At 35.1% G+C, this 23,396-nt stretch overlaps 1 protein-coding gene across 4 annotated transcripts in view; it reads left to right on the top strand.

Annotated features, from left to right (window-relative positions):
- The window catches only part of ATG5 (autophagy related 5), a 119,510-nt gene extending 97,516 nt beyond the window's left edge, over positions 1 to 21,994 (top strand). For all 4 annotated transcript variants that reach the window (XM_082668885.1, XM_082668886.1, XM_082668887.1 and 1 more), the window contains 2 exons: positions 4,063 to 4,180; positions 19,851 to 21,994. In XM_082668885.1, coding sequence (XP_082525011.1) covers positions 4,063 to 4,180; positions 19,851 to 19,987 — 255 coding nt within the window. In that variant the 3' untranslated portion in view covers positions 19,988 to 21,994. The remainder of the gene's footprint in view (positions 1 to 4,062; positions 4,181 to 19,850) is intronic.
- Positions 21,995 to 23,396: the final 1,402 nt, after the last annotated feature.

Raw genomic sequence — 23,396 nt, 5'->3', positions numbered from 1 at the left:
TATTGGTACAGTGATGAGGGTGCCTAAGTAAAGAAGGGATGGGGCACAGCCAGCCAGTAGCATCCTAATTTTATATACATTTGATGTGTTTAAGAAATGACTAACAGGGGCTTCCCTGGTGGCGCAGTGGTTGAGAGTCCGCCTGCCGATGCAGGGGACACGGGTTCGTGCCCCGGTCTGGGAGGATCCCACATGCCGCGGAGCGGCTGGGCCCGTGAGCCATGGCCGCTGAGCCTGCGCGTCCGGAGCCTGTGCTCGGCGGTGGGAGAGGCCACAACAGTGAGAGGCCCGCGTGACGCAAAAAAAAAAAAAGAAATGACTAACATATTTAATTTAAAAACTAGCAAGGGCAGTTTCAAATATGACTTTACCAAGTCATATTATTTCTCATGAGAAAGTAATTCTGTTTCTTGAAAGTCCCTGAAATAGTTTGCATATTTACAAATATATGGCTAGATTAAGTGTTGTGGTGTAGTTTTATTACAGTGGCTTTCTTATCTATCAGGCTAAGGTTCAGATTACCATGGATATTGTTAGCATTATCTGGTTTTATGTATACTAAATCAAAGTTTAAAGAATTCATGTTCGTGGAGTTTTTGTATTTTTAAAATTCTTGCTATATTCAAAAGGAAAATAGCTTTTAAATACTTCCTAGTATAATTTAGTCTTCTCTGCTTAACTCCAACTTAGGTTTAATGAGATCTGTTAAGAAATTTACATGAATTTACCCTTCATTCCCATTGCCCTTTAGAACCTCTGTACAGTAGTTGAATTCCTGATCTGTCTGTGGAGGGCTTTTGTTTTAAGGATAAATAACTCTCAAAATTGAGTAGTTTTCATAATCTTTGGTGTAACTTAGACACTTAATGGCTCTTTTCTAACATACTAACTTTTTAAGAATGAGAATATGTTTTTTTAATATGATTTTTAAAAATTAATTTATTTATTATTTATTTTTGGCTGTGTTCGGTCTTCGCTGCTACACGCAGGCTTTCTCTCGTGGCGAGCGGGGGCTACTCTTCTTCGTGGTGTGCGGGCTTCTCATTGCAGTGGCTTCTCTTGTTGCGGATCACAGGCTCTAGGTGCGCGGGCTTCAGTAGTTGTGGCTCACAGGCTTAGTTGCTCCGCGGCATGTGGGATCTTCCTGGACCAGGGCTCAAACCCGTGTCCCATGCATTGTCAGGCGGGCTCTTAACCACTGCGCAACCAGGGAAGCCCGAGAATGCAGGTTTTTAAAGGCACTCGAATAAATGTTAAACAGAAAGTGTTTATTAGATTTTTTATTGGGGTATCTTAATAAAGGTTTTTATTATTTGAAAAACAGCAGTTTACTTTGATGAGAGTTTTCTTGGTTACCATTCTACGGAATTTACTTAGAATATGTGGGCTTTCCCCCTCCCCCCAAGCAAATTGCATTGTAAAGGTTGTTGAAGTTATACCTTTATTATAACTGCTCCACTTTGGGAGAGAGTTGAAAAAAGAGAAGTACAGGGAAATTACAGGCCATTTTTTCTAGGAATGGGAATAGGGGAGAATTTCTGTTTTTTAATATGTGGCTAAGACTACTCAGCCTTTCCTGTTTAGCATATTTTTTCATATTATTATAATATATATTATATTATTAGAGCTAAGCCACCTCATAGTTCTGTCACTAAGTAGGGGGCGAATGAATCTTGAAAAGATTTATTTGGCTTTGCTGAAAACCTTAGTATTTTCAGATCAGAGCATGGATGATACATTTTGACTTTTTTTTAATTGGGGGTACAGTCCTGCCCCTCCTTTTCTACTGACCGGGGCCTAGTTGTCATCACATAGGCTTGCATTACTCAGACAGCCTCTCACCGATCATCCTGATGTTACCTCTTCACCAAGTCATTGTACACAGAGCTGCTTTCCATTAGTCTTCAGAAAAAGCCTCTTTCATCACGTCACTTCCTTTGCTAAAAAGTCTTAAAAGCCTCTTCATTGCCTGGAAGATAGAAAGCCCTAAGTGGGTGGTGGCTATTTTAAATTATTATTGCAGTCCCCTATTCATTTCTTTTTTCTCTGAATTCTTCTAACCTTTATTATCTTCACATAGTTAATCCTTGATTGTGCATGATATCATTCTCAGTTTCACCTGTGGGAAAACTATGAGCTTCCAAAATTGAAGGATATCAATCACACTTTAAAAAAAAATTTTTATTGGTGTATAATTGATTTACAGTGTTGTGTTAGTTTCAGGTGTACAGCAAAGTGAATCTGTTACACAAATACATATATCCACTCTTTTTTAGATTCTTTTCCCATATAGGCCATTACAGAGTATTGAGTAGAGTTCCCTGTTCAATCATACTTTTAAAAAATGAAGAGTTCAGTTAGTGAAGTGAATTGCATTATATTCAGTGCATACTTATTAAAATTTTAGTTTTTTTCATACTTTCCATATATGCTCAACTGTATTATTGTAACACCGTTTTTAACATTTATTATGTATTCACTGAACACACAGTGTAAAGCCAGGAGAGGTACTCACATGCTTGCACCACGTCTAGCTTTTCTTACATCGTAGTTTATGTCTGCACTTAAAATCAGATGATTTTTTTACCAAATCCGGTAAAAGTTATCTTGAAGAAGTTGAGGTATATACCTCTGTGATTTAAAAACAAACAAACAAACAGGGACTTCCCTGGTGGTCCAGGGGGTAAAACTCTGCGCTCCCAATGCAGAGGGCCCGGGTTCTATACCTAGTTGGGAAACTAGATCCCACATGCATGCCACAACTAATGATACCACATGCTGCAACTAAACATGCCGCAACTACGACCCGGTGCAGCCTAAATAAATAAATTAATTAAAAAACGAACAAACAAACCAAAAACTTGTCTTTAGTGGCTAGGTATTTGAAATCATTTTCTTATAAAATATTAAGATATTACTCTGTTCCTGTAGGTTTTTATGATTTTTCATTCCAGGAAGCTTAAAACAAAAACTTACCATCTTAAAATGAAATACCAGTTAAGAGTTGTGGTGGGTATTATTCTCCTTATCATTTACTTATTCTGTTCTTGGCAGTTCTCCTATTCCCAGAATAAACTTAAGAGGTATGGAATGTCCCAGATTTCCAAAGAAACTGGGTGCAAGATCATAGAACTCAAAAACGACAGTGCTGTTTATTCATAGATTGGCTGATTCCAGAGCCTCCGCAGTCTGTCATGGGGAGGCTGCATCATTGTTGTCGTGCTTCTAGAGAGGGAGTTTGAGAAAATTAAACCTCATTTTTCGAATGGGTAAGACGTTGAAATTCTTAGCAATAAATTATGACATAGTGCTAATAACAATTGTCAGAGGAAATACATCTACTATTTTGAAATTTGTTGAACCTATAGAAAAGATAAAATAATAAAACAACTAAGACCATATAATACCCTTCACCTGGATTCACCAGTAATTAACATTTTTTCACATTTGCTGTCTCTTTCTACACACATACTCTTTCTCGCTCCCCTCCCCAAACCATTGGACTGTAGGTTTCAGACATCATGGTACCTTACTCCTAAATACTGGATCATGAATTTCTTAACAATAAGGATATTGTCCTTATAAACATTATCACACCTAAGAAATTTGACATTAAAATAATATTATCTAATGTTCATTTCGTATTTCCCCATTTATTCCAAAAATGTCTTTTATGGCTGATCTTTTTAAATTTCTTTCTCCAATCCAGTATTCAGTCAGACTTTTATGTTTTGTATTTAGTTGTTATATCTTGTCAGTCTCTCTTAATCTTTTTGTATTGTTTTTGTTTTTTTAATGCCTTTGACTTTTTTGAAGTGTTCAGGCCAGCTGTGTTTAGAATGCTGCACGTTCTGAATTTGTTTTATTGCTTCCTGTGATTAGATTTACTTGAGTTTGTGTTAAGCATTTTGGGCCATAATACCACATTTGTGATGTTATATGCTTCTGATTACACTATATCAGAAGACAGCTAATGCCAGCTTTAAATTTCTGATCTATTAATTCATAATTCGCAGCAACAGAGACTTAATTGTTTGAAATCTTTTTTCATTTTTCGAATAGACAACAACTGAACGGCCTTTCATTCAGAAGCTTTTTCGTCCTGTGGCTACAGATGGACAATTGCATACACTAGGAGACCTCCTCAAAGAAGTCTGTCCTTCTGCAGTTGCTCCTGAAGGTAATATAATCAGCAACATTAAAACATCTCTTTCATTTCTCTTTGTTACTGAAGTAACATAAGCATTCTATATTTATAAATAACAGTTGTTAGTTACTTCAGGAAGATATTTTCATTATCTTGTTCATCTTTTGAAATAGAAGCACTTGATATTTAACTTACTATTTTATAAATTATTGACACTAAGAGAATAAGAATTTCACTCTCTTTAGCAAACTAAAATACACTTTTAAAATTACTCTCATATTTCTGGGGCCTTGCATCTTTCATTTGTGAATTCAGTTCTGGTAAACATTATTTTTAATCTCCCATTGTGTTTCTTCATTCTAAAGGAATAAGAGATAGTAAAAAAGAAAAGAAAAGAAAAGAAAAGGTCTTGCCTTTGGTTGATATTTTAAATTTCAAAATATTGAATAATGGATACGTATTTTATTTGAATTTTTTGCTACTCTTTAGTGTTTTACTCAACATTGTTCTCTGAGACTTTAACATTTCACAAGTCCAGTCAAGAACTTGCCCTGTTTTGTAGTCCTCATTTTGTAGCTTAGGTTAAGATTGTTTTCCTGTAAGCAGAGGAAAAATATAAAAACCACAATTCTCTTTTCTTAATTGCAACATAAGGAACACTAGGAAAATGCAGAAAACTAGGGGGGGAAATGCTATAGACCCCTAACTCATAGAGGCCACTATTGACACACACATGCAGATATATACTTGAATATTTGAGGGGGCTGTGTGTGTATAAAATTATATGTCCTGCTGCTTTTTTCACCTAACATAACATGATAGTCATTAAAAATTCTTTAAAGCTATGTTTTTAAATACCAGCATATGGTCCTTTATATCAATGTACCATAATTTGACCATCACCCTGTTACTGAATGACTTGTCTTATTATTGGTTACACTAAGCTGTAGGGGAAATTTCAGTGGCATATTGCTGTATTTGTTAATATATTGCCTAGACTTGGATTTATCATATAGAAAAACATTTAAAACTTGCCACTTTAAATCCTTTATGGGAAGAGGTAAGGCATTAGTAAATACAAAGGTAATACTTCAGTAGATAATGCTGTGTTTCTTATTAATATATCCTAAGTTGTGGTGATGGCAGTATTATTTACATGACTTGTAACTATATCACACAGTTCAAGAATCATATAGTATCTATGGAAATGGTTTGCCTATTAAGTAGAATTAGAAATAGTAGGATTGAGAGGAATGTTGATATTCTAGCCTAAAAGACTAAACAAAGAATATGGAACTCAAAATGTATGCTATTTGGCCTGTGAATATAACTATTTTTCTTAATTAAATATGCTTGCCTTTCCTGGCATTCCTATGTATATCTATCTTTGAAAATACACAAAGGCTCAAAAGGAGGGGAGAAGAGGGGCATCTGAAATACCATCAGAACCAGTTCCAGAAGGGATCAATAGAAAAGATCATTGACCACTACTCAAAATTATGAAAATTGAGCAAGTTTCATTGGTTTAAGAGGTTACTAAATAACCTCTAAGTTATAACCTCTTATAATAACCTTACAGTTTACTAAATATAGTAAACTATATTTACTGAGTCATTTGTCACCACTGTACTATACTAGTCAAGGTTTTTGATACTGTCATACATACTCATATCTCTAATAATAGGATAATAGTATCTTATAATCCTCATCTTCTTTATTGCTATATAGTTTTCATTTTCAGTAAGAGTTTTTGTTAAATAATTTTTTTGCCATTCAGTGATTTTTATTAAATTTATAGAGTCGTGCAGCCATCGCCACAATCTAGTTTTGGAATATTTCCATCACCTCAGTGTTCCCACGTGCTTGTTTGTAGCTAATTTCTGCTCCTATTGGCAATTATAGACAATTACCAGTCTGCTTTCTGTCTCTGTAATTTACCTCTTTTGGATATTTCACATAAAAGGAATTATACAAAATTGCAACTGATTGTTTTCACTTAGCATAATGTTTTTGGGTTTCATTCATATTGTAGTATAAATTAGTAGTTTCTTCCTTTTTATTACTGAGTAGTATTCCATTGGGTGTATGTATCACATTTTATTTATTCACCAATTGATGGGCATTTGGGTTGTTTCCACCTTTTCACCTTTATGAATGATGCTGCTCTGAACATCCACATACAGGACATATGTTTTCATTTTTCTTGGGTAGATTCCTAGGAGTGGAATGGCTGGGTTGTATGGTAAGTTTATATTTAATTTTTTAAGAAGCTGCTAAACTTTTCCAAAGTGGCTGCACCATTTTACAGTTCTACCAGCAATGAATGAGGATTCCAGTTTCTTCACATCTTCATCAGTGTATATATTTTTTGTCTTATTATAGCCATCCTAGTGTTGTGTAGTGGTATCTCATGTTGGTTTTTTAAAATTTCCCTAATGACTAATGATGTTGAGTGTTTTCATGTGCTTATTGTTACTCATGGATATATTTGATGAAATGTCTTATGTAAATCCTTTTCTCATTTTTTTCATGGATTATATGTCATATAATCCATGAGTTTTGAGAGTTATTTATATATTCTTCATACAAGTACTTTACCAGACATGGTTTGTAATTATTTTCTTCTAGTCTGAGACTTACCTTTTCATTTTTTTGGAAGAGTAAAAAATATTTTATTTTGATGAAGTCCTATTTATCAAGGTTTTTAATACATGTGTTCAGTTAAATAATCAAATATTTTTTCTAGTAGACAATACACTTGTATAGTTCCAAAATCTAAAAGTTTATAAAGGAATTTAGTGAAAAGTCTCTATCCCAACTCCTGTACATAAAATCCTGACTCAGTTCCCCTCTCCAGAGACAACCAGTGTTGCCATTTTCCTGTAAATCCTCACAGAGATAGTTAAGTAAACTTTTTAGTTTTGAACTCAAGTTATAGAAATTTGGACTGGGATATTCCCAGTAATTTTAGGAATAATCTTATTTTTCCAATTCATTTGATCCATGCTATAAGGGGTTTGTGTGTGTTTTTAAAATCTATTTAATGTCTATTTTGCTACATTCTTGAAGATTTGGGAATATAGACTAGTTTTTCCATTTGAAGTATAATTAAGAGATTGATCATTTTTATTGCTGTCAGAGACAGGACCCACAGGCTGCCCCCACTGCAAGCATTGGCCTTCAGTTATTCATTTCTCTGCACTGTATTTTTCTTTCTTTTTGAGTACTTTGCAGTATTTTAAAGAACATCGAAAAAATGCTTTTATCAATTAAGAGTAAATTGAAATTTAAGCTAAAACTTAATGTTGAAATGGCTACCTGATTGTACTTTTCTTAGATGTTTTTTGACAATCTTCTTTCCAGAACATTGTCATGTAAAATGTACTTCTTTATAACATCCTTGACTATTGAGTGAGAACATCACAATAAGGCTCAAAACCTTAATAAAACTGTTCTACTGTAAGGCGCTAGCCCCCCAACTGGCAGCACAGATATCAACAAATCCACAGAATGATGAGACAAAACCTTAGTGGAGGGAGAGCAGGAAGAAATTGGTTGGGTGTTAATTTTGTATTTGACATCTTTAAAGAATCATATAACTGTTGAACCTTAGAGTTATTTTAGTTCAGTCTCTTAGTTTTTTGTTGTTGTTGTTTTGTGGTACGCGGGCCTCTCACTGTTGTGGCCTCTCCCATTGCGGAGCACAGGCTCCGGACGCGCAGGCTCAGCGGCCATGGCTCACGGGCCCAGCCGCTCCACGGCATGTGGGATCTTCCCGGACCGGGGCACGAACCCGTGTCCCCTGCATCGGCAGGCGGACTCTCAACCACGGCACCACTAGGGAAGCCCCATTCTCTTATTTTTTTAGATGATTTGCTAAAGGTCTGCTTAATTGTAGAACTAGGTTTAGAACTCAAGTCTCATCTCCTGGTCCATTGGTTTTTCCACTTTACTATGCTACCATTTATTTTCATTTTCACCTTTTCAATCTTTTCACTTTTTTGTTTACTTTAAAATAACATTCTGAAATGTTTGCTTTTTCCTAACTCAATTTATTCTATGATTTGTGTTTAGTACCTAATCTGGCCTGCATGCAAGACCTACACTTTCTTTCAGTGTTCCCTGGCGTGATATTAGGGACCTGAGCTGCTGTTGTTACTGTAGTGTTCCTGTGTATAATTCTGGCTACTCTTCTTGTTGATTTTATGAAAATGCTGTCTATGACGTTCTGACATGTAAATGATAAGCAGTCACGTGGTTTGAGCTGACACATTTGTCAGAATGCACCTTAGTGCTTTTTTGCCATTCCTACACCCAGATCACAGTACATATACAAAGTTACTGTGGTCCTGCACAAGAATGGCACACACATTTGTGAGGCTTTTTTATTCCTTTAAAGACTCTTTATTCTCTCCTAAATTTTTTTAAAACATTTGTAAAATATTTATTTATTTTGTTTATTTATTTTTGGCTATGTTAGGTCTTTGCTGCTATGCGCGGGTTTTCTCTGGTTGTGGCAAGCGAGGACTACTCTTCGTTGCAATGAGCAGGCTTCTCATTGCAGTGGCTTGTTGCGGAGCATGGGCTCTAGGCACATGGGCTTCAGTAGTTGTGGCTCACAGGCTCAGTAGTTGTGGCTCGCAGGCTCAGTAGTTGTGGCTCGTGGGCTCTAGAGCGCAGGCTCAGTAGTTGTGGCGCACGGGCTTAGTTGCTCCGTGGCATGTGGGATCTTCCCGGACCAGGGCTCAAACCCGTGTCCCCTGTGTTGTCAGGCGGATTCTTAACTACTGCACCACCAGGGAAGCCCTCTCCTAAATTTTTAACCTGCACTACCTGCCCATCCATTCCTAAATAATACACAAGGTGACTCCCCTTGTTTTTTGGGTCTTTTTTAAAGGGAGGGCAGTGAGGTAGCCACTCACAGCATTAATCCACTAACCTGCCTCTTAGGCAGGTATCTTTTTGTGACAGACTTCTTCCCACCCAAACTGTCACATGCTTGTATCCATCAGGGAACATACACATACCATACACATACTTCATTGAAATGATGTAAATAGTACGTATACTTTTGAGGTACTCTTGATGGTACATTTCCAGGAGGAGGCCACATTTCTAATACCAGTATCTTATCTTCGGAAAAACTTTTATTTGCCTCTTCTTTTTGTCACCTCATTGGAAAATAACTGTCAGTCATTTCAGGATCTATGGGGAGTATTCAAAACATCAAGTCACTCTTTCAGTAAAAAACTTTACTGTCTCGTTCAGTACACCTGTGATATTGTCCGTAGTGAAGCATTTTGAAACACCTGCACCCAACTTAAGTTGAAAGTGAAAGACTTTAAGATTGGGTGTGTATGGATAAGAACTAGCTATCATCACATGATTACAGGAGAAAGTGCTTCATAAAAGTTATGTGGCACCATTGTCTACTATTCCTTACAACAAGTGATTCATGCATGAAGGAATTTTGCCTTATTTCATCATATGAAGGTAGAATGTACTAATATGCATGAAGACGTGCTTTAGGTCATTATTCTTGTAACTAATGATGAGCTGCTTCATGTGTTTCTGTTTTTGTTTTGTAAGTGACTAGATAAGTTAGCCAAGGTAACAGGAAGTAACCAAAGGTGAACTCAGGTAAATTTTTTCTGTGGTGTCAGTAGTAGTTAAAATGACTCAGAGAGCTAAGCTTCTGTAGCAGGCTTGAAGTGAAATTTCTTTCTTTGCCCATTAGAAACAACATACAAAAATTTTTAAAAACTAAAGATCATAGCTTTTATTCTTTTACTTTGGAGAATACAAAAATCTTATAAGCTTTGCCCAATCATGTTTCATTGCTTAGTTTTCTAATGTAATGTATAAAAACCTAGTAAGTTAGGGTTATAAAAATAATAATGTCCATTCTCACTTTTTTTTTTTTTTTTTTTTTTTTTGCGGTACACGGGCCTCTCACCGCTGCGGCCTCTCCCGTTGGTGGAGCACAGGCTCCGGACGCGCAGGGCCAGCGGCCACGGCTCACGGGCCCAGCCGCTCCGCAGCACGTGGGATCTTCCCGGACCGGGGCACGAACCCGCGTCCCCTGCATCGGCAGGCGGACTCCCAACCACTGCACCACCAGGGAAGCCCCATTCTCACTCTTATAAGTTTATTTCAAAGTTCCGGTTGATCAGTCCTCTGTAACAGTTGGGCTCTTATAATCCTGAATTTATATTTGGTATTGTACAAATGGAGTGTGTGTATAGGGAAAGGCTTACATTCAGTGGCAAATTAGTCAGGGTTGCCTGCATCTCTCTTACCAGCAAGTACAGTCTTCTTGCTGCTTGCCTTTTTCCATTTCTGCCCTGCTTCCTGGGATTTTATTTACTCTTTGAGCCCCTTCCCAACTACCATTTAACTTTTGGGTTCCATTTGATGTTGTAGCTTTCATTATTCGTCAGTTTCTTCACATCATACTGTCTTCTGACACTGGGGTTACTAAGGTGTCCCTGCTTTTAAGAAACTTTAGTCCAGTTGGAGTGGACAGAAAGATGCACAGATGTGATATGTGTAGGAATGGAGATTTGCAAAAGATAGTAGGAAGATTCATTGTCTTATCCATTCCAGAGTAGGCAGTAAAGACTGAGCTAAGTCTTAAAAGATGAGCAGAAATTAGTTGCAAAGGAGGGACCAGGTCACAGTGTCCCACTGTAGTAGAATCCTTCACTAGTTAGCCAGGGGCTGGTTGCTCAGGGGTAATGTCTAGTCTGAAATGCTGACCTAAAATGTCCCTACTCTATTTCCTGAAAGACTAACTTTATTTTTCTACTTTTCTCCCATAAATGTGGACAAGATTTTCAATGAGGTCAGATGTGGGGGGAAAGTATTGAGGAACTAAGTGACTAAAATTGATCTTTTATTTGCTTAGTACAAATCTTTTTATTTGTACAAGTCTTTTATTGTACAGATCTTTTATTTGTGCTAATCTTTTTTAGTACAAATCTTATTTGTACTAATCTTTTATTAGTACAAATCTTTTATTTGTCAGTACATTAGAATATAATTTTAACAACTGAGGCTAGGGAGTCATAATATCCCATTTAGGTAGTCTAACTTGAAAATTATACTGCTTTATTTTTGACATGCTTTATGAGAAACCACAGAATAGTTTCTATAAAAAGTAAGGAAAGATGGTGCATTCACATTTTTTTCTCCTTAGCCCCATAGCATATGATTAGATTGTTTTATAAAGTGAATCAACTGTTTGTTGTAACAGCTTTTTTCAGACATAAAGCAATTAGAGAAAAGAAACATCTATACCGCAAAAAAAAAAAAAAGAAGAAACATCTAAATCTCACATTATTCTTCCAAGGCAGATCCTTCAATTTGAAGTTTGAACTTCAAATTGGCACTTTTGTCAGCATGGTGACACTGACCCCCAAAGAGGTGGCATTTCAATTTGCCAGTTCATGCCACAGAAACATGAAGCCTTCAAACCCCAAACTTCATCAGAATGAGGGTTTAGGAGTAAGAATAATAATCGTTCTACAGTTTCAGTAATTCTTTTTTCACTCATTTAAAATTTGTTTTCATTCTAGTATCCTTTTGTACCTTCATACAAAGGTATGATTGATTGATTTAGAAGATCATTTAGTAGTTGCTTTTTTTTTAATGGTTCTTACTCAATAAAATAAGGGTGTTACCTGCTACGCACCCGATAGGATGGTTGGAGGGTTTAAATGAACAAAAGATTTGTTTAAGTGAGATTTCATAATCTAATATTTTTCACAGTTTTACAATTAACATTTTTTTGTTTTCTTATGGTTTTGTTAGTATTTTTTCACAAATAACCGTACTCATAAGAAATTTACCAAGTGGAGTTAGCAAGAACCAGTTTTATTTTTTCTTGTTGTCATTTGTTGATAATCCTACTCTGCAGAGATAAGTACGTGTTGATATTCAGCCTCTGCACGGAAAATAGAGATGTAGGATGAGCTCTAAATGTAAACTGATGTTGGAACCGCTTATACCTCAGGTTATGGCAAGAGTTCCGTGCTACTGAGTTTTTAACTTTTTTTAGAAGTTACCTTCTGGATGTGATTAGGAATGCTCTGGTAAGACATAAGTAAGCTTATCTCCATAGTCCCTGCAGCCAGCTGGACTAGCATATACTTGTTAAAATACGTTAAAAAGGAAAAATCTTAAGGCAAGAGGTCCGGAAGTGTTGCTGCTAGTGAAAGCTTTTCATTGAAGACTATAAGCAACAAATCACATATTTATTTGAAGTTTCATCTATTCACAAGTAACCCTGGAAGGCCCATTTGTAACTCCACTGAGGTACCGTGAGCCTGCCATGTGGGACTGGGTCATTGGACTGCAGTCTTATCCTAACACTCTCTACTCTTCATTGTTTTCTCTCTCTGGGTGTAAAAGAAATGATACAGTGTCATTCACAGTGGTAATACAAGAAGTTCTTCAAATGTAGCCCTCATCAACAAAGATCTACTATATTGAAGTCTGGACAGAAGTAACTTATGAGGCTTATTTTAAACTTGGTAATTATAATATATTTTCTTAAATGTATGATTATGTCATCAAATCTAAACTGAATCGAACTCTTCACCTTGTTTGTTTGATTCTCCCTCCATCTCTGTGCTTTGTCCCAACACATGGGTAACATGGGCTAATTTTGGTGGTACAGAATCTGTTAATGACTTAACCCATTGACATATGTCTTTTCTAAAATGAAAGAAATAATAAACTGATTATTTTCATTATTCTCCATTAGTGAAGATGGGATTACTGGGCCTGTCAGGAGATGCCTCTGATTTCCTTTATCTAGATCCCAAGAAGTTAAATGAATTAACTTGACTCTTTGAAAAGTGGGAACAGATCTTACACAATTAATATTTCATCTTTAGCACTAGAAAACAATTCCCTTAACAAAATAATAACACATGCAGGCAATTAAAAGCAAGTCATCTCTTCGTTAAAACAAGTCCTGTGAGACCTTAATCTGACCATATATAAACAGTGTAATTACTGCCTGTATTTTAAATAAAACAATTAGTTTTGAATTATTCTGTAACTCATAATTGACAAATATTAACGAGCCCTATTACACCCAACTAGAATTACTGGATCATTTTATAAAATTAGTTCAAAAACATTTGAACCTATATTTTCAAAGTTTTATTTTTGGGGGCGGGAGGTTTCTTGAAGTGAACACGTTTTAATTTCTAACTTGTACCACACTTTTATCTTATCAGGAGGCATTTAATCAGTTTATGTAAATGGTCTCACAGTCACTTAATACAATGTTCTTTTTATAATTATAGCTAATTTGGGGGTTAAGTTTAAATTTTGGTTTATTACCTCCTCATTAAGAAATATAAAGGTTATAAGCAAGTCAGTGAAAGAATTAACATAGACATGTTTTGAAAAATCTTATACAAAATGTTAAGAGTCAAGGCTTTGGTAATATTTTGGACAGAAATAATAAAAATATATATAAAGATAAAATTTACGCATGGGAAAAGATATTCGGTATATATTAACTGTGATATTCTATGTTCATTAAAACCTATACTACTAAATGAGCATAGATCCGGAAGAAGTTAATGTAAGTATTTTTAAATAGGTTTGTATTTCTCTGATAAACAGCACTCTCCTTCTGTTTGTGATCATAGGATAAAAGCTCTGTAAGCTTGTATATGTTCATTTTTACTGCTACATCATGTAGTATGCTCTTAAGATTGAGATCTCATTCCCCAGGAAGCATTTCTGTCTAAGATTAATTGCCCTTTTAAAATCAGCGTTTGATGTGTTCCTTTGGCTATATCCTGGCTTGGTTTAACCCTCTTTGACCTGACCTCACTGACTATTATCGCTGAAGCTGAGTCAAAATCCTTCAGCATGATGTATGCACTCCAGATTTCAGCCTGTGGTTTTTCATGTCGATGGACTCAATTAGTTGGCGTTTTACTAACGAACATACCAGAAGTTAAAGAATTTGTCAGAGCAACATTGTTCAGAATAGTGACAGTAAAAAAGTTTATCTCTGTTTTTCAGAAGTATCAAATATTTTTCAGAAGTTTTACCTTCAGCATCACACATTCCAAGATAGCAAATCAAGGCGTTTTCTGCTGAACTGTGTAAAACATAAATGTGAAGCCACAAATCTAAACACAGTGGTTACAACCTGTGGCCTTAGATTTCTGTTATTCCATATCCACAGGTGTGAACTAAAAAAACAGGTTACTAATCTGAAATGTTCTGATTAAAAGCACTTTCCCTTAGAGATATATCATCCATTTCTCTAGCTTCCTTTAAATTCAAAGAAGTTTCACATATTTAGTTACACGTATTAATAGTAAGAGTGAAACTCATGCATCTCTCTAGAATCTCAAGTAACCTGTTTTTAAAGACATTTAGGTCCTATTCCTTGTTAATAATTGGCTTAAAAATAATGGCTAAAATGCAGATTGGGATGGGGAAGGCTGTGAGCCATTGCTAATAGAAATCTCTAAAAAGCAGATTCATCACATACTCTTAAGTTCTCAAATAATGATATACTTTAAAATGTATAACAAAGATTTTTGAAGTTTTTTTCCCCCTACTTGAATTTTTCATCTTTAAAATAAAATAAGAACCATACCTGAAGTCTATTAAGTAACATCACCATGGTACAGTAGGGCTCATTTGACTTATCCAGGATGTGCTCTGCTGAATATACATATTTAGAGCAGTACTAGATTTATCCAGAGGTTTACAGTGCTTAATGACTTTTTAAAAATGTCATTCATTTTGTTGTTTGCATAATGATAGAGTCTTTGGGTTTTTTTGTTCTCATCTCTCTCTTTTTTTTTTCTTAACACATTCATAAAATCCTTGTGCCACACTGCATAATAATGGGTCTGAGTAATGCAGAGTGTATATTAACATGAGGCCAAATTCTCACACCCTTTGCATGCCAGTCACTTAATTAAATCCACAGTTTTTATATACGTTTTGGTATATCACTCACTTTATTGAATGCCTACTATGTCCAAGCCCTGTGCTGGGCTCTGTGCTGAGTGCTTTATTTGGATATCCCATTTGATCCTCTCTGCAACCCTGGAGGTTAGAATTCTTTACCTACACTGTAGGAGGAGGAAAGTGGGACTCAAAAGGTTAAGTGATTTGCCTAAGAATTAAAAGCTAGTGTATTATGCTGGTTTAAACTCAAATAGTTCACTGTCTTTGCATAAAAGACTCATGTACTAGAACTGGAAGACTTGTTACCAATCCTCTGTTTCAGACCAGTGCTTTACAAACTGACCCGTGGCGTTGAATCACAAACTGCCATGGATCGTAAGTCAGCAAGCAGCAGGACTTGGGAGACGGGCTTCAATCCCACATCAGCCAAAGCTGCCCCACCTTCACCTGTGTTATATATTGTGCTTCTGCATAAGATTTTGTTTGAAGAAAAATTCTATACCCATATTATTATACGATTTATTTAAGGGAACATTTTAAAAAAGACTTTACCCCAGAGATTGATTCAGGTCTGGAGAGGTTATATATTTTTAAAAATCTTCCAAAGATTTCTTCCAAAGACCATGATTCTGATGGTCAGCCAGATTTGCAAACCATAGATCTAGACAGACATCTTCATTTTATATATAAGGAAAGAGATGAGTTCTGCCTAGAGTCCTTCATTATCAGAATTGGAATTCAAGTTGCCTCCCTCCCAATTTGTGTCTTTTTTTAAAGTTCATAATTTTCATTAATGACTTGTTGACTAATATGAATTTTCTTTCTTTTCTTTTTGTTTCTGTATGTAATTCTTACTCTTTTAATCATACAGCCAAAATCTGTCTAAATATATTTTTCTTAAAATGTCACACATCTCTAAAATGCTCACTTTAAAGTAGATGCTAGAATTGTTTGTTTTTATTAGGGTATTGGTGATAATAAAACATTATGTGATGTGTTTACATTTTTATCTTTCATAATACTGAGGCTTATAAGTAAGATGAATATAAGAAATGAAATTTTATTATGATATTCTCTGTATTGATTTATGATCTCTTTAGATTTAACATCTAACTCTTAAAGTGAATTTAATTGCTACTCAAAGAAAATGCTTGTCTCTGATATTTTTTCTGTCCGTTTCCTTAATTCACAAACTCAAAGTATTTATGAATGATTGTCCTTATATTTACAAGATGAATTAAAAGAGTTGTTTTTTTAAATTGCTGTGTGGACATTCTACAAAATAATGACATGTGTTCTTCAAAATTGTCGAGGTTAAGAAAGGCAAGGAAAGGCTAAAAACTGTCCAAGTTAAAGGAGAGTATAGAGACCTGAAAATTAAATGCAGTGTGTGGTTCCTGGACTGGATCTTAGACTGGAGAAAAAAATAATTAGGATAGTTAGTAACATTTGAAATGATTACATAATAGTATAATATCAATGTTAATGTTTTTTATTTTGATAACTGTACTATGGTTATATAAAAGAATATTTTTATTAGAAAGTATATACTGAAATATTTAAAGGTAAAGGACTCTGTTTCTAATTTACTCTCAAATGATTCAGAAAGTATTTATATATATACACAGAATGATAAAGCAATTGGGGTAAAAATGTAAACAGTTGATGACTCTGGGTGAAGAGGAATTCCTTGTGCTATTCTTGCAACTTTTCTCTAAGTTTGAAATTATATCCAAATCAAAAGTTACCCCCAAAAGTGCCCTGTATGTGAAAATTTCATATAGAATGAGTTCACTCGATAACTGTCTCAAACGTTTGCCTACTTTAAAGCATCAGACTAACGTTTTTAAAAATCTGAGTGGGTGGGACGTGGAGTAACATATTTCTCCTGAGTCATTTACTTTGTAGTGACATATTTCTTATTCCCAAGTATTAAATTCTAGATTCCAATTTTGAAACACAAAGATATATTTACCAAAAACACGATTTACTTTAGTAGCAGTATCATCAAGTGTTTCCTTTCTGTTAGGGGAAAAAAATCTGCTAAATTTTTACTATTTAGTCTTGTTAGCTTTGATATTGCCAAAATGTCCAGTCATGCTTTGTTGTTATTTGTGGTAGCGTCAGTTTTGGTGATGGCATATATACTTCTTGGCTTATTTGGAAACATTTTGACTTTTTGTTGTTTCAATAACCAAAACAGTCTTTATCAGTAGAGCTCTTCTACATAGGAGTGGTAGTCATTAGAAACTATTTTCAAAACATTAATTTTGATAGTGTGTTTTACCAGCAGCAAAATGATCCAAGCTCTGAAAACACTTATTGTCAGGTACCACGCTAGGCACTGAGGATACAGTGATAAATAAGAGAGAAGTATTATTTAAGAGTTTCAAGGAAACTGCTGTCCCATTGTAAGAATCCTTCTGATGAGAGTTACGTCATCAGAGAAAGTCAGAAAACCAAAAAGATAAATATACACAAGTGAAATATTTGGACAAATGTAAGCAGTGACCAAATTATATACTTAAAATCTTAGACTGTTGTGTTGAGGGATATGACATCACTTGCTTAGTTGTCTGTGTTTAGCGACACGTTTATGTTCCAGATTAAAAGTGGCCCCAGGTTAAACCAGAGAATCAGGGCTGCCTATTCAGGTTTCTGATAACGTGATTTATTGGGTTTGTTTTACAAAGTGTTTGAATTGTGCTTATGTTCTCCAGCTTCTGCTGTACAGTTCTTAAACTGTCCTCTTGTGTAACAGGGTTATAGCCTTTTGCCTTTCAGACACACCACGCGTCAGTGTGCCACATTTACATGCTGCAGAGTATTTTGGATATTCAGCTCTATTTCATAGTATCCAAAGGTGACACTGCTTAAGGAAGAGCTTTACAGTTAAGGAACTTTGACTCTTATACCAGTGCTCTTTAATTTTTTTTTGACTCAGTGCTAAGTAGGAGGAAGATTCTGAGACCATTAAGGTATTTCAAAGAAATATACAAGAATATAAAGAGAACTACAGCGGAAGTGTTTTTAAATATTCTAAGAAAGATTTAATACAGTGAAACCTTGGCAGTCTAGAACTTACAAAGTATGAATCATTCCAGATAGCTGAGGGCTTATCCATTTGAATATCAACATTTTAAAATCTTCTCAAAGTACTAATACTGTGCTTTCTATAGTATTCTGTATATAGCTTAATCTTTTAGTTATAAATGATTCACATCATTATGGAAACCAATCATTGTATTAATACTGTGATCACAACTGTGTAAAAAGTATGTATAGATGCAACAAAGATTGGTGGACAAATCAAAACAATGAGAGAATTTTTTTAAGTTAGTAGTATTATAAGGTGATATCTTTTTCCAAAATTGTTTTAAGCTATGACACAGTGTTTCAGGGTTTTTTGGAGACATTTATTTGGTTATCTTTGGGGTTGATAATATGTTTGTTAGGTCTTTATTTTTGGCATTCTTTTAGCAATTCTCTAGTGTTTTTGTGTCCTCTCATTGTCAATCTGTTGACTGTCACTGCCCAGGACTGTGCTGCCTCTAATAGGGAGTTTAAATATTTCTTTAAAAGGGTCTCTTGTTTCAGGTGCCAGCCAAGCCATTATCACCATACATCATCAGCCCATTTTGCCTAGACATTTGAGCACTAGGGATGCAAAAGTCATTTTGAACAGAGCAGAAAGGAGAAATAGGGTATTTCCTTCTCATACAGTTCCATGAATTCCCTGTTGCCTTGCTGTCTTCTGTGTCCAGGAAGCTGAGAGATTTAGATGTTGTAGATTGAAGAGACTAAAAGAGACAAACCAAGAATTGTGCTAAAGGAGTGATACAAAGTTTCTTCAAGGTTCTTTGTTTTGTTTTATTTTGTTTTCTGTTTTTAGAAAAAGAGTTGGGTTTTACTTTCTTTGTTTTTCTGTAGCAACCAAGCATGCTTCCGTTTTCTTTAAAGATCGTCAGTATATCATACAAAAATCATAAAAGACACAAAACTAATCTTAAATTTAATTTGTAATAAAATTTGAACTTCAGAGAAGAGTGTGAATTTAAGCAACGTTTTAATTAGCGAATGGGTGTTAACAAAAATCAATCAAGTTTCAGTACTCTGAAACAGAAATCCCTGAGTCAGACTCCCAGTTCCTTCTCATTAAAACTTTTAACTCTTCTTCTAATAGTCCCTAAAATTTTCTCATACATATATGAACAGCTTTATTGAAAATTAACTTACAGCTCCCATCTGTTTTATTAAACATCTTCCTAAACACTGCTCTTATTCTTGATGACTTCTAGACACATTTCTGTTTTGTATGTTTTAAATATGTATTGACCTACTTCACCCACCTGTCATTTTTAATAGCCGTATAGTACAGTTTTTAATGTGTAACTAAAATAAATTTTGGTCAGTGGGTACAATGGGCTGTTTTCTCCACTGTGGTTTCATTAACGTCAATCTTAGGTAAGCACAGTAATTAAGAAAGAATGAATACTTTCACATATAGCAACAGAATTTTTATCAGAATTCATTGTAACCCTCAGGTTTCTGTTTTGGGTGATACATATTGCAACATTTGAACTTTCTCCATGTCCACATTTCCTGCTCAGGAAACAGACCAGGTTTTTAACCTGTTAAAGCAGTAAAATCCATTTAATTCACTGAGGATTCTCAAAGGCAACAGATTATTTTTTCTTCAACTGTTTTGACTCTTATCGATTATTGTTGGATTTCTTTCTTGGAATAGATGGGGGAAAAAAGAATCAAGTGATGATTCATGGAATTGAACCAATGTTGGAAACACCTTTGCAGTGGCTGAGTGAACATCTGAGCTACCCAGATAATTTTCTTCATATTAGTATCATCCCGCAACCAACAGATTGAAGGATCAACCATTTGCTTAAACGGAATCACCGTTAAACAGGATTTACCAGAGCATGTCACCTTTCTGCTTCAGTCAGGTTTGGTGGAGGCAGCCTGACCAGAAACACTGCTACAAGCCAAACAGGAAAAAGATTCCATGTCAGATAAGGGCACTTGGGCTGGTCTTACTTTGCATCACCACTGCTTTCCTCCGCTGCCGTCATTAAACCTCAGCTGCGACATGAAAGACTTTACAGGACCACTGCAAGTCTTCTGTTTTCTTGTAAAATATAATGAAGCTGAAGCCTTTGGCCTAAGAAGAAAATGGAAATATGTGCCACTCAATTTGTATTTCTGATTAACAAATAAACAGGGGTATTTCCTAAGGTGACCATGGTTGAACTTTAGCTCAAGGGAGTGGAAACATTGGTTTAATTTTCAAGAGCATTAGACTTAAGAAAGTAAAAGAGAAATTCTGTTATCAATAACTTTCAGTAATTTTTTGTAAAAGATCAAATTACAGTAAACCCATCTTTCCTTAATGAAAATTTCCTATGTTTACAGTCTGTCTATTGGTATGCAATCTTGTAACTTTGATAATGAACAGTGAGAGATTTTTAAATAAAGCCTCTAAATATGTTTTGTCATTTAATAACATACAATTTTGTCATTTTTCCAGTACTTTCTGACTCACATACATGAGATCACTGTTTTCACTGTGTGTTACCTTTCAGTCTGGTCATCATTGGCATGGAATGGGTGTAGGGCATAGGATAACTTGTCTCAGGAGCTGTCATAGAATTTCTTGCTGCCGATTTTTCAATCTGTGTTATTTACACCAAAAGTATAAATAATGTTGCCATTTATCATTGCTGTTTTATCACTGTAAATCTGTCAAATCATAGTATCTTAAGCATCTGTATAATTTTACATTTTTTTTTGGAAAAACCCATTCCTTTTCAAGCTAGTGTTTTTCATTGGCCTCAGGTCTAATGTTTCACGGTGGTCCCTGGTAGCCAATCTTTGAAGTTTAAAGATTACCGATCTCCAGACTGCAATAGCTTTTCCTTAACTTTACCAAAAATATTCAGAGGTTACTAGAGTTCTTATTCAAATAAGGAAATTTTTGCTGCACTTTATTACCACGCTGCTGGGATTCTACCAGCTGAACGTACTTGTGCATTACACTTTGTTTCTTGTGAGCTAGCTTGCTGTTCATATTGAATGTTGACCCGTTTGAGTATGCTAAAAGACAGTATCATACAATAATGGTTTTAGATTCCAAAATAAAGATGAATGTTTTTCTCATAAAAAAAAATTGTACGAATGTGAAGTGAGATCCTGCTAGTGCTCACTGCTTCCTTTTTCCTTTTATGATTTTCACTAATCAGCAGACTTATCCACAGAATGAGATAAAGTTAGTCAAAGATCAAATATTCTGGAATGGAAAGTATACGCCTCAATCAAAAAGAAAAACACAGGATACCAATATGATCAGAGAAAAATAGAAGCAAGTAGCAAATACTTGGCTAATGTCAATAAAATGAAAAGTGCCATTTTAGTAAGGCGGAAAAAATAGTAATATTTCAGGTACTTAAGGATTAAAAATCCCACTGACTTGTATTTTTTCAAAAGAGGTTGATCTGAATATGATTGTTCACATTAAAAGTGTTTATTCATCTATTCAGTTTGGGGATTTTCCCTCTTGATGTTTTGACAGACTGATGTGAGCTTCAGTGAGCAAAGGGATCAAAATGCCAGGAGTGCTAAGCTGTGAAGAAGATAAGTGTGGTAAGAGCAGTAAGCCTTAGTAGTTTTCACAGACAAGACCAATGCATGGCCTCTGCAGTGGGCTCAAGTGAGCTACTGATCTTTACTTCCAGATTTGAAAGTAAGTTTTATCAAGCCATTTCCCATTTTTACCTACTTGTTCATTATTACACCAGCATCATAACTGTATTACTCTACTCTAGTCCCAGGTAAGTCAAGCTTCTGATACCCAGAGAAAGAATAAAAACAGAAATTAGTGCTGGCTTAAATATCTATTTTTGTTTCTTTTTATTTGAATATTTAAATTTTATGGTTTATTAAAAAATTAAATTAATTTTGTGTCTGTCTTTATTTCTAGAAGTTGAAAATGAAATTTACTATAAATCAGCTTACCTATTGGGGAAATCATTAAAATTTCCTTATTCTTACACCTGTCATAAAAGTTTCTCAAAGAAATAACCGATAGGAGAGTTAAAGGAGAACATATGAAAGAAAACTGGAGAGGACCACAAATCTCAGTGTGCTTGTTTAACTCATCCTCGGCAGTGAGCATCCTAAGGAAATGAAAATGTGTTCTTAAGTTATTGGCATTGTTTAACTAGGAAGGAATAAATTCAGCCTAAATAAAGGAAATCATTGCTTGTCCTTCATAATGTTGTTTTTCACTTGGATGGCCCAAGTTCATGGATAGAGTGAACTGATAAGGACCTTATGTATCTAAAGACCCAAAGTAGCTTGCTCATAGTTAAAGCTGACCTACTAGTCTTTATAGCATGGTGATGTTCAGAACACATTGTAGTCCGTCGGACGTGAACGCAGGATGGGCTGCTCCTGTTATGTTTATTCCCCCATTCACTGGAAGCTAGGTGGGAATGGATGGTTTGCTAAGAAAACAATATACAAGATGTGATATTGAGTGACACTTACTTTTAATGGTAATCTTTCTAGGATATGTTTATATTTTGTAGGCTCTATGAGGTTAACATTTTTTTCTTTCAATTTTCAGAAATATGGTTTACATGGGTCATGCCCAAGAATGACAGTCTCATGTTTTATTTATCATACTGTTGATATTTAGGTCTGAGGTAAGTTGGGTTTCCTTTTAGATGTGCCAACACAGTTGAAATAGAAGTGTAGGATCTTGGAGTATGATAGGAAAAAATCAAGTATGACAGTATTTATAGTCCATTCCATTCATGGTCAGTCACTGGCGTGGAATCAGTCAAAATACTTACCTGTCTCTTGAGTTCTGTCATCCACTTAAGTTTTTATAAATACAGTCATCTCTTGGTCTGAAAGTATTAAAAATTACCGACACGGGTGTTGGAGAGAAGGACGTCATGCCTCTTTTCAAGTAATTTGAGATTAAATGATTCTTTGTAATAAAAATTCATTTACCACATAGATTTATTTGTCCAGGTTTCTCAAACATGAATTACAGATTTGATTCTCCACACTTATTGGCAAGTGTAATACTACTATGGAATCTTAGTAGTCACAATATAGGAACCATAGAGTGAAAAAGCACTCTACTTTTAGATCCTGTAGGTGGTTCATTAAGTATTTAAGTTTTTTAATATTTAACTATTCTTGTCAACTGACAGTATGTTGGAATGATCACCAGTGAGATAAAGACTAATCTGAAGATTTAGAAATGTCA

This window comes from Grampus griseus, assembly GCF_964374135.1.
Source record: "Grampus griseus genome assembly, chromosome: 13".
NCBI classification, from domain to species: Eukaryota; Metazoa; Chordata; class Mammalia; order Artiodactyla; family Delphinidae; genus Grampus; species Grampus griseus.
Note: the sequence above shows the minus strand (reverse complement) of the source record. Positions and strands in the feature narration are given on the sequence as shown.